At 43.3% G+C, this 12,512-nt stretch overlaps 1 protein-coding gene across 4 annotated transcripts in view; it reads right to left on the bottom strand.

Annotated features, from left to right (window-relative positions):
• The window catches only part of LOC113416601 (connector enhancer of kinase suppressor of ras 2-like), a 357,297-nt gene that overhangs the window by 139,231 nt on the left and 205,554 nt on the right, over positions 1-12,512 (bottom strand). For all 4 annotated transcript variants that reach the window (XM_087972082.1, XM_087972080.1, XM_087972083.1 and 1 more), the window contains exons 7-8: positions 8,949-9,008; positions 379-447 (exon numbers count right to left, since the gene is read on the bottom strand). In XM_087972082.1, coding sequence (XP_087828208.1) covers positions 379-447; positions 8,949-9,008 — 129 coding nt within the window. The remainder of the gene's footprint in view (positions 1-378; positions 448-8,948; positions 9,009-12,512) is intronic.

Genomic DNA, 12,512 nt, shown 5'->3' with positions numbered 1-12,512 from the left:
AGGGAAGAAAGGTGGGTGCTTATCTCGAGGGACTCTTTGAGAGTCATAACCAGCTGGGAATGAAAATAATTCCCAGGGTTGCAATAAAACAAGGCTTGTTTTTAAAATAAGCCTGTGCATAATTACGGTCTCGGAAGCCTTGGTCAGAACAATAAGCATGATGAAATCTGGGCCAAACCCAGTACATTTATCCTTCCAGCATAAGAGATGAAGCCATACATTACAACTTCTCTTACGTAGGCATCTGTTCAAACCAATTCACAAGGAAAATGATACATAAAGATATTCAATGCCCATAGGTGGTATGTTAACGCTTCTCAATCAAAGGAAACAATTAAAGCAAATGGCCATTTAGTATTTTCTGAGAAGTGTACTCACCACCGTTTGATGGTTCACTTGGATCACCTCGTCCCCTGCATGGATCTTCTTACACTGGTCTGCTGGAGACTAAAGGCAAAAGAAATTTGAAAACTGGTCATAAATAAGTACTTTTTTTCGGTGCTGTTGTAACTTTAAACCAGCTGTGAGATCCTACCTGTTCCACTACTGGTTTGGTCATCTAACATGCACGCGTGTAGTCCTTGACTTACAATAGTTCACTTAGTGACCGTTTGAAGCAGTGGTGGTATGCTACCGGTTCAGCCCGGTTCACTTGAACCGGTAGCAAAAATTCCTACCAGTTCAGCAGAACCAGGAGTAAAAAAAATAAAGCCTCCCAGGATCAGCTGAGTGGAGGAAACGATCCGCTGAGAGGTAAGGAAAGCGCGGGATGATGGAGGGCTGATCCTGCTTCTTTACAGCTGATCGTCAGAAGCTTTTTTTTTTTTACTACCAGTTCCGCTGAACCGGTAGCATACCGCTGTGACCGCTTCCAACGGTCACTAAGTGAACTGTTGTAAGTCGAGGACTAGATGTGCTGCAATGGTCTCATCACAACTGCCACCACAGCACCTCCTTTAGCAAATTTCTCATATTAAAAAAAGGTATGTATTTTACACAATATGTGTGAACTCTATATCCACCTTCCCCTCTTTTTAGCCCCCTTGATGAAGTATTTTGTCTTCTGTAGCAAAAGCCCTCAAAGGTGAAAAGCAATTGCAATGCAGGTGGCCCTCGACTTACAACCGCAATTGAGCTCAAAATTTCTGTTGTTAAGGGAGACATTTGCTAAGGGAGTTTTGGCCCATTTTACGACCTTTCTTGGCAGAGTTGTTAACTGAATCACTGCAGCAGTTAAGCAAGTAACCTGGTTCTCAAGTTCTTCCCTTAACTTTGCTTGTCAGAAGGTCACAAAAGCAGATCACATGGAAATCGTCATAAATACGACCCCGTTAGATGATACGGAATACTATCAAATCTGGGATAAATGGTACGAGTGGATAGATCGTAAAGAAAAACAATGTACTGCATAAAATAAAAAAAAATAAGGACTTTAAGAAATATACTACCAGATATATGTTAAAGGACAGGAAATCATAGAGTACAAGCTTTTATTCCTCTCTCGTTTTGATTAAGCCAAATAAACAATTTATTTATAAAATTATATAGTTGTAATCCAGGAGTAAGAATAGATTAATACTTAATATATATCATTAACATAGGTATTTTACAAGGGATAGAAAGTGACCACCACTTAATAATCTAGATGGAATATTTAAATCACTATCAAACTGTACTAGAGGAAAACATGATTGCTTGCACTATAGAATCTGTCATGCTGTTTATTTGTACAATTTTGTATTTTTTTACCTTTGTATTTGTATATTTTAATCTTTCGTATTTAATAAAGTTTTTTTAAAAAATTAAAAAAAATATGACCCACTTGCCAAGCGTCTGAAGTCTGATCATGTGACCATGGGGTTGTAATTGTGAAAAATGGTCATAGGTCAGGGTTTTTTTCAGAGCTGTTGTAACTTTGAATGATCCCCAAATGAGCTTTTAAGTCAAGGACTACCTGTACCCACCTTTCCTTTTTTTTTTTTGCCCTTAATGAAGTATTTTGTCTTCTAAAAAGGCAAAAACCTTCAAAGATATGTTGGAAGAAATATCCAGGTCCAGTTCCAAGCCAGGAGAAAGTCCCTGGAGACAAAATGGAGGCTGGAGGCTAATTGGAACGAGGGTCCATTTACTGATGAACAGAATCACGTCTTTGTGATTCTGGTGCAGCTGACCGCATGGAGTTGAGAATGGGGTTTTTTATACCTTCTCTTGGGCTTTGCACTTGAGCTTCCTGTTCCTGTGCAAGAACGTGTATTCTATTGGCTGTTGTCAAATTCCTACGGGGTTAGGTAGGGGTCATAGCTGGCTCTATAGGCAAAGTACATATTCTAGCTGTTTTTCTGAGTTTAGTTTGGTTGAAGTTTACTGGAGGTGGTGCAACTGAAAGTACGTTAGGCAATTCCTATTGTGGCTGAGGGCTAATCCTACCTTTGTTCAGACCTTGCTGTAGGGAACTTCAAAATATCCTGTCTTAAATGGATTTCTGCCAGCAGTATTTGCTTTGCCTATGAATAGAGCTACTTAGATACTTGGCTTCTTTCAATAAGCTCTTTCTCTCTTAAGTGCTGACATCTGCTGAAGGCTATTGAGAAAGGCGGGAGCTGCTTTCTGCCTCTTAAAAACACGTTTCTCCATTTCTCCCTTTGGGAAATTTAATATTTTGGCTTTTTAATATCATCTAAAATATTTCATTCTTCTAGGAGAGGGGTGGGTGCTAACTTTATACAGGTAAAAAGCACTTGTAACACAATAGAGGACAATTAATTTTGGCTGCAGCCCTCTATATATAATTTGATCTAGGGACAGTGTTATAATGCAGGAGTCGCCAACCTTTTGGACTTCAGGGACCACCAAACTCATAATTTTAAATCCTGCAGACCACTAATATGAATTTTTACTGATGGTGGCTGCAGGAAAAAAGTCTGCAGGAAAATCCCCCATCCCATTTTCCTACCGATCGATCATTCTTTATTTGGGATCGCAGGATACCATCTCCAGCTCCATTCTCAGGGGGAGAGAGAGAAAGACTTTTGACTTCATGCAAGGAAAGCAGCAGAAGCAGCAGAAGTCTTTCTTTCTCTCCCCCAAACTCCACCAGAAACGAGTCTTTGCTGGCACAGCCTCTTGGAGCAGGAGGCCTTGCAGGGTCCCAAAGACTCATTTCTGGCAGAGTTTGGGGGAGAGAAAGAAAGACTTTTGCTGCTTTCTTTGCGTGCAGCCAAAAGCAGAAGAAGAAAAAAGAAGAAAGAAGCAGCCCAGTGGCCAGGCAAGGCACATGGGGCGGCTGGGGCAAGTTTTCCCCCCTCTGCCCTTTCCCCCCTTCCTTCACTACCTCGTGTTGTTCACAATGCAAGCGATGCAAGCCTTGTGTTCCCATGGGTCATGTGGGCAGTGCAGCTTTGTACTCCTGCGCAGCCTGGATTAATTGCTTTGGGGGGTGCTTTGAGGGTGACATATCTCTGCGGACCACCAAAATTTTCTCATGGACCACAGTGGTCCCTGGCCCACTGGTTGGCGGCCACTGATATAATGCATTGCCATTTGAGAAGGATGAGACCCAAGAGGCCATTTGGAGAAAAATAACACAAATGTTATTAGACTGTCAGGAAACTGTCTGCATGAAAGCTGAATGCAAAGCGGTTCTGAACAAAAAGCAAACATCTTAGCAACCCACTGCAGGCAAACTTCAAAAGCCACCAACTTTTAAAAAAAAGAAGAAAGAAAGAAAAGAATTATTTGGAAGGAAAATACCATACCATCCAAAACTACACAAAAGAATCCCAACTTGGGGACGAGTTTTTGTTACATTCACATTTCAATGAAACGTATCCCCCAAAGTTTACACAAGAACTAACCACCGAGGCAAACAATGGGATTATCATCAGCAAAAGAAAGCTGATTTCTTTCCAGTTTTCTCAACGGCCGGGAAGGGAGGCACAATGCTTGATGACGTTGTTTAGAATTGGGCAATTATTATAAAGGCTGCAGAAAAAATAGATCAATGTATCTGAAGTCCAGTAGGCATAGTTTCTGAGATATTGGTGTGCTTTTCAAGGGAATAGCTTCTAGGGTTCTTTTATTCATTTTAGTTGGACCCATATGTCTTTCTTATGGTGTAACTGTCAGCTGAAGCCAAGTCTGCCTCATCCAACCAGTTGCTCTTTGGAAGTCTTGGGAGACCATGGCATAATTCCTAGCTAAGATTTGGCTAGCATCATCATCATCTCTCTCTCTCTCCTTCTCTCAATATCTAGCCATCCTCATCCCCCTCCTTCTATCTATCTATCTATCTTCTATCTTCTTCTTCTATCTATCTATCTATCTTCTTCTTCTTCTTCTTCTCCTTCTTCTCCTTCTTCCTCCTCTCCTCCTCCTCTCCTCCTTCTTCTTCTTCTTCCTCTTCTTCTTCTTCTTCTCTTCTTCTTCTTCTTCTTCTTCTTCTTCTTCTTCTTCTTCTTCTTCTCCTCCTCCTCCTCCTCCTCCTCCTCCTCCTCCTCCTCCTCCTCCTCCTCCTCCTCCTTCCTCATCTACCTACCTATCTTCTTCATCTACCAGCCTACCTACCTTCTTCATCATCTATTTATCTACAAATCAATCTTCTTTTTCATCTATCTATCTTCTTCATTATCTATCATCTATCTTCATCATCTATTATCTCTCTCTTTCTATCATCTGTCTGTCTGCCTGTCAATCTTTATCACCATCAGCATCCTTCTTTCTCCCTCCCTCCCTGAATATCATCTATCTTCTTCATCATATTTATCATCTGTCTCACTCTATATATATATATATCGTTTATAATCTATTATATCTCTCTTTCTATCAATCTATCTTCACCTTCATCACCATCATCATATCTATCTATCTATCTATCTATCTATCTATCTATCTATCTATCTATCTATCTATCCCTCTCTATCATCTATCCATCATCATCATCTCTATCTCTATCTATCTATCCATTTGTCCATTTGTCCATCCGTCCATTTGTCCATCCAACCATCCATCCATCCATCCATCACTAAAAGCAAAAGTATTCCACCCTCCCGATGCCAGACCAAACATGGGTTCATGTCCCACCCTTGGCCAAAACTAACCAAGCACTTGAAGACTTGGAGCATTTGTGAATGCAGTCACAGAGACATGGAGAACCTCAATGAAACCCGTCTTAAAAGCCATACCTTCCTCCAAACCTGCCTTGCCAATCCACAAAGTCTGCTTTCCACCAGGAACACTGCCAAAGGCAGCCTCTCACATGCTCTTCTGAAGAATGTAAACACTCAATTTGTCTTTATTTACTCTCCCAACCCTTCTCCCAATCCTTCCTTCCTATCTTTGAAGAATCGGAGAATTCACCCACCCACCCATCCTCCTTTCCTTTCTCTCTCAAAGTTTAAAATAGATCTTTCCTTTTAAATAGATTCCACAATCATAAAGGCTAAGAGGAAGGGAGGGAGAGGATGCCCATTTGTGCTGAATGTAAAGTGATGCAAATATCACAATAAAATTAGCGAGTGTGCTTTTTTACTCTATTGGAATAACTGTTACGACATATCCTAGGCAGAATTAGGAGACATCTGCAGAGACACAATCAACACACCATCATCTGATTTCTATTCTCCGAGAATCAGAAGTCCAATCATCGTCATCATCATCAATCATCATCATCATCATCTTAGTTACAGCCATTTTTTCCTCCTGCCTTCGTTCTATTCTATTTCACTTCAAGAGTTTGCAGTAGGTTTCTTAAAGAGCAGATCAGGCTCATATCCCCAAAAGGAATGGCATACTTATATCAAAGACCCAATAAAGGCTAACTCCCTTTTCCATTCTGCCTTGTTAAACTGGGATAATTTTATTCCAGTCTTCCCTAGAACATCTCTCTCATGGAAAATGAGCCTCAGGGAAAGAGAACGCCAAAGAACCCTGAAAGCATTTTACTTTAATAAAATTCAAGTAAAGAAGATTTTATCTACTCTTCTTCACCCTTTCTGGGTATAAAATATAAGCCCATCTTCTTTTAACGCCAAACAGTTAGCATTCATTGGTGTAGCCATAGATGTACTATGAGCAAGGCAATAGAAATTCTCTCTGTCTGTTTCTCTGTCATATCTATCTATCTATCTATCTATCTATCTATCTATCTATCTATCTATCTATCTATCTATCTATCATCTATCTATTATCTGTATCTATCTAAATATCATCTGTCTGTCTGTCTGCCTGCCTGCCTTCCTGTCTGTCTGTCTGTATGTTTGTCTGTCCATCCATCCATCCATCCATCCATCCATCCATCCATCCATCCATCCATCCATCCATCCATCCATCCATCCATCATATCTATCTATCTATCTATCTATCTATCTATCTATCTATCTATCTATCTATCTATCTATCTATCTATCTATCTATCTATCTATCTCTATCTCTATCTCTCTATCTATATCCTACCTATCTAAATCCCCCCCCCTTCTATCTATATCCATCCATCCATCCACCCTCTTAATAGAAAATTGAGTTCACCCTTGTAATTGCTCATTTAATCTATGAACAATATCTAGCTGGATAAAACTAAACATTTTATAACAGGAAGCATTACTGGAAGATCTTGAGGGATTTTGCTTTCCACAGGACTAGATGTAGGGAGATCATTACTTTTGGTCAGTGGTTGACATTCCTCTGACTGCTGGTGGCTTCTGAAGCCTCCACCTTCTTCGTCTCACTGTTTTACTCATCTACCCCACATCACTTTGGTCTCTAACAAAACTGAGTTAGGGAAATGTTCTCAACCTGCTTGATGCTCTAACACTGGGTGGGTGCTGGCAGTGGTGGGATTCAAAATTTTTTACTACCGGTTCTGGGGCATGGCTTGGTGGGCGTGGCAGGGGAAGGATACTATAAAATTGCCAGTCAGAGTTGGTATTTGCCAGTTCTCCGAACGACTCAAAATTTCCGCTACCGGTTCTCTAGAACTGGTCAGAACCTGCTGAATACCACCTCTGAGTACTGGCCCAGAAGAAGAAAATGAGCACCTAGACCAGAGGTCATCAACCTTCAACACTCAGAGAGCCATTTGGACCCGTTTCCCACAGAAAAGAAAACACGGGGAGACTCAAAACTTGGATGGGCGTGGCCAACTCAACGTCACTCCCACCCAGTCACATGACACCCCCCTCCACGCCTACTCAGGTTTTGTGGCTCCCAGTGTTTTCTGTCAGAAATGGGTCTCTCTCTCTCTTCCCCTCCCTCCCTCTCATTTCTGTTTTTTGTGTTTTACCATCTCAGGCCAGGCGAGGAGTGACTGGGAGGGGAGGCAAGGGACGAGGCCAGCCAGTGGTGGGATCACCCAACAGGGAGCCAGAGCAGAGGGCCCAAAGAGCCGCATGTGGTCTAGAGCCGTAGGTTGCTGACACTTGACCTAGACCATGGTGGCAATGTTGAAAAGGTAGCAAAGGATTTATAGATGCCACCTTGGGCGAGGGGGGAAAGCCTTGGAAGGATGTCTGTGCTGTGATCTTTTGCAAGGCCTCTCTGCTTAATTTCCACCCCCCCATCCAACTCTTTCTTAACTCAGTTAAATCTGTAGTTTCTATGCCACGTTAAATCATAGAAGCCATGTGCTGAGATAAGACTTGACAGACCAAGCACCAGGTGTCCAGATCTCCAAGCAGCTGGAGACTTTAAGAAACAGAATGAATTATATACCACAATGGTGAAGCCTGTGCAAGAACGAACCATTTCCTATTCTATTTGAAGCCCAAGATTTGGGGCTATATACATTTCACACACTTGCTAAAAATGCATTTGCTGTGTTTTTCATCCCCCCTCTCCTTGTAAACTCTCGTGGCTTCTTATAATGTGTTTTAAAAATAAAACATCCTGAACTGAAACCCTTAAAAAATATCCAGCATGACAGGCGTCTAGAGACATAAAATTCAGCACACTGTCAGAACAACTTCAACTCAGTAGAGGGAAGAAGAAGAAAAAGACCAAGAGATAAAAGCCATTCACCAGGCAGCTGAAGGTGTAAAGCTAGCAGTGGAATATAAAAATCTTAAATAAGATTGAGCCTAGGTGCATTATAAACCTCATATTTTTTCTTCTTTTCTTACATGTAAAACAATGAGAATACAGGTAATCCTTGACTTATGAGAATAACTGAACCCAAAAACTCTTTTGCTAAGCGAGACAGTTGTTAAGTGAATCACTGCAGTTGCTAAGTAGGTAATACAGTTATTAAGGGACTCTAACTTCCCTATTGACTTTGCCTGTAAGAAGAATCACAAAAAAGGATCATACGACTCAGGGTTGGGCCCCAAGAATTTTAGCAACAGGTTGTCTGCCTGGTTGCTGGGTGGGCGTGGCCATGATGGGCGTGGCCTAGTTAGCCTCCTGCAACATGGGGGATGTTTTTGCATTCCCCGGGCTCCTGAGGCTTTGCTTGAGCCTCCAGGAGGACGAAAATGGCCTCCCCGGGCACCGGAGGTGCTCTGGAAACTTGAAACGGGCCCATTTCTGGCCTTCCTGAGCCTCTGTGCGCGCCCTGCGCTTACCTGCATCCAAAACGAGCCACGTGGGGCAGGCGGGGCCAGCCAGGAGTGGGATTTTGGGGTTCTCCAAACTCCCCAGAATCTTAGCTAGGGGCTCCCCTGAACCCCTGCAAACCCCCAGCAGCCCAGCCCTGATATGACTCCAGGATATTGCAACCGTCATAAATACATGCCAGTTGCCAAGTGTCTGAATTTTGATCACGTGACCACAGGGATACTATCATAGTCGTAAATGTGGACATGAATATTTTCAGGGCTGTTGTAACTTTGAATGATCACTGTTATAAGTCGAAGACTACCTGTATGTATGTGAATGTATCCATGTATGTATGTGCACATATATACACACATGGAGATGCATGGAAACAAGGACAGCAAGCATGATGAAAATAAACATACATTTTCTGTTGTTCCAGTGATCACGTGTAGTCCATCGTAGGTTGACTTAATATACATTCCCTAAAAAAGAATGAGATGAGAAACCATTAATACAAACATAACACATGAATTAATGGTTCCTGCAACAAAGAAGTGTGGTGTGCCCCTGTTAAGGATCCCACTGTTAGTGTTCCAGCAAACTTCCATTCCAATTAGTAACTCCGAGACAAACATATCTCAAAAGTACCTTTATTAGAGTAGCACCTGGCATATCTGTGGAATCCCGAATCTAAAAGTTTTCGGGATTTTCACAATTTCCCAAACTACAAATCCATCCCCCTTGGTTGTCATCACATCACATGGCCCAATCACAATCCGTCCAAAAGTACAATCCTTATTTCATTCTGTGCCACACTCATACCTTGGACTAACAAAAGAATTTATTTTGTCTACTTAGAGGTACTTAATTGAAATCACCCCCCTTCCACTCTCCCAGGCTATGCGTGGAATATGGCTTCCAAAGATGACACCCACCCAGCCAAATCCTTTCCTAGAATATGAACATAGTCATCGAATGTAGAATAACAGAGTTGGAAGAGACCTTGGAGGTCATCTACTCCAACCTCCTGCTCAAGCTGGAGAGTCTATACCACTTCAAACAAATGGCTGTCCAGTTTCTTCTTGAAAGATTCTAGAGGTGGGGCACCGACAACTGCTGAAAGCAAGCTGTTCCACTGGTTGATTGTTCTCACCATTAGGAAATTTCTACTAATGGTGAGAACAACCCATTGTTCTCCAATTTTTTTTACAGATTAACAGAATTGGAAGGGACCTTGTAGGTCATCTACTCCAACCCTCCTACACCATTTCTGACAGATGGCAGTCCAGTCTCTTCTTGAAAGCCTCCAGTGATGAAGCTCCCACAACTTCTGAAGGCAACTTTTGCTCCACTGAATATAGAATAACAGAATTGGAAAGGACCTTTTAGGTCATCTAGTCCAACCACCCACCCAAGCAGGAGACCCTACACCAGTGATGGCAAACCTTTTCGCCACCAAGTGCCCAAACTGGGATGCGCGTGTGCATGCATGCACCAGAGTGCCAGAAGCTGAAGACCAACTGAACAGGGTGCATGCATGTGCCAGAAACCAGAAGAGCAGCTGGCAACAGCATGCGTGTCCACAGAGAGGGCTCTGTGTGCCACCTCTGGCATGTATGCCATAGGTTCACCATCACGGCCCTACACCATTTTTGACAAATGGCAGTCCAGTCTCTTCTTGAAAGCCTCCAACGATGAAGCTCCCACAACTTCTGAAGGCAACTTCTGTTCCATGGGTTGATTATTGATTGTTCTCACTGTCAGAAAATGTCTCCTTATTTCCAGGTTGAATCTCTCCTTGTTCAGTTTCCATCCATTATTCCTTGTCTGGTCTTTGGGTGCTTTGGAGAATAGCTTGACCCCCTCCTGCCTATGGGCAGCCCCTCAAATATACTCCATTCCGGTCTGCCTTCTCGATTTTCCCCACCACTTCAAAATTCCCGTTTACCATTCTGTAGCCCTCAAGCATTTTTACTAAGTTAGGTAAACCCAGAAAGGTTTAGAAACAAGTCAGACATGAGTTTTCACCAACCTGACAATATTTTCTGAAGCATAACGGAGGCCAAGCACAATTCCCTGCAAACTTATTCAGAGGTGGGCTGCTGCAGGTTCGGACGGGTTCACCTGAACCCCTTGTTCCGATTCTGCATGGTTTGGAGAACCGGCAAATCAGATCACCGGCTGGCCCTACCCAGTCTGTTTTTTGGGCTGTTTTTGACTGTTTTGGGGGCAAAAAATGGCCTGGAAACAGCCTGAAAAATAGGTCATTTTGGGGCTGTTTTCAGGCCATTTTGGGGGCCAATTTTGGCCAGAAAAATGGCCTGAAAATGGCTGAAAACAGGCCAAAAATGGGCGGGGCCAGTCAGTCGTGGGATTAGCTCCAACTGAATCCTACCTCTGCCTTTGAGGCGAGTGGATGGGAGGCAGGGCTGGTGCAATGAATGACATCACCCACCCAGTCACATGACCAACTGGCAATGCCAACCCAGCCAGAGACCAGTTGTTAAAAAATTTGCAGCCCACCATTGAACCTGTTGCTTCCAAATAGGAATGGTTAATACTGAGGCAGGTAGATCACCCACAGAGAAAGGGAATCAGAGTCAGTCTGGACTCCACCAGAGAACCGAATGAAGTTCTGTCTTTATTTCCCCTCCATGATCTTCAAATAGAAAACTTAGGGATTAATGTTGACCACATTATTGAGTGTGAAATGCAAGGGATTTGGGCAGAGAGGGAAAAAGAACTTCAAACGATACTTTTTTATAAACAGAACCTACTTCTGTCATCTTTGCGCCCCATACAGAGCGCTAACTCATTAAAAAAAGAGGACCCGTTGAAGATTTAGATGCTATTTTTATTCAGCATCATTGAAATAAGTGCTGGGTGCATTTCTCTGCCTTGAGAACAAAAAAGAGAAAAAGAAACAGCTCTGTTTTTTTCCTATGAAAAACACAGCCCTTTGAAGCTTGTCTTTCAAACGAGAACAACAGGTTGGGGCAGAAAAGCTACACCTATGTGAAGCTTCATCAAAATAAGCCAGTTCAGGAGCTGCTGAATGACTACAATGAAGGAACATCTTAGCACGATGCTTCATCCTGGTTTAGAAACACCAAGTCCCAGGAGGTGTGCTACCTGCAACAAGAGAGAAGTTTGCCTATGTTTCTAGCTTCCTCAGATACGCCACCTCCAGAGGTGCAAGAGAAACTGGGACAAAAGTAGGGTATGAATTTGCAGGATTGATAGGAGGTTTTGGAGGCATGCCCAGCCCATGGGATTAACCACACTCTTAGGAGAGTGTTAAGACAGCCAATTGTCTGAAATGGCATAGGGCCGTGATGGCGAACCTATGGCATGTGTGCCACAGGTGGCATGCAGAGGCATTTGTGCGGGCACGCGAGCCCCAGCAAAACTTACCTGCACTGCGCATGCGTGCGCCTCCCAGCTGATTTTCAATTGAGGCCTTTTTCGGCCCACCCAGAAGCTCAGGGGAAGCCTCTGCAGCCACAGGAGGCCGAAAAACGGGCCTTCCGGAAATACCGGAAGTGCCTCTTTTCAGCCTCCGGAGGGCCTCTAGAGCCTAGGGAAGGCCGTTTTTGCCCTCCTGAAGGCTCAAGGGAAGCTTCTGCAGCCTCAGGGAGGCTGAAAAATGGGTTTTCTGGAAATACTGGAAGTGACGAAACCGGAATTGATGAAACAGGCCCATTTTTCGTCCTCCAAAGGCTGCAGAGGCTTTCCTCGAGCCTCTGGGAGGCTGAAAAAGGTCTCAAATGGGCTGGAAATCAGCTGGGAGGCACGCGCATGTAACAGTGCAAGTAAGGGGGCAGGGGAGTGTTGCGTGTGCATGCGCAGGGGGTTGGGGCGCATTGCATTGTGGGTGCCAGCACGGTGCGCTTTCGGCACACCACAACAAAAAGATTCGCTATCACTGGTAAAGGGTCTCCTGCTTGAGCAGGGGAGTTGAACTAGAACAGGGGTGTCAAATTGGA

Source organism: Notechis scutatus, chromosome 10 (assembly GCF_049901735.1).
Source record: "Notechis scutatus isolate UNSWTSFEM ecotype Mainland chromosome 10, rNotScu1.2, whole genome shotgun sequence".
Classification (NCBI taxonomy): Eukaryota; Metazoa; Chordata; class Lepidosauria; order Squamata; family Elapidae; genus Notechis; species Notechis scutatus.
The sequence above is the reverse complement of the archived record's forward strand: the minus strand, read 5'-3'. Positions and strand labels throughout refer to the sequence as shown.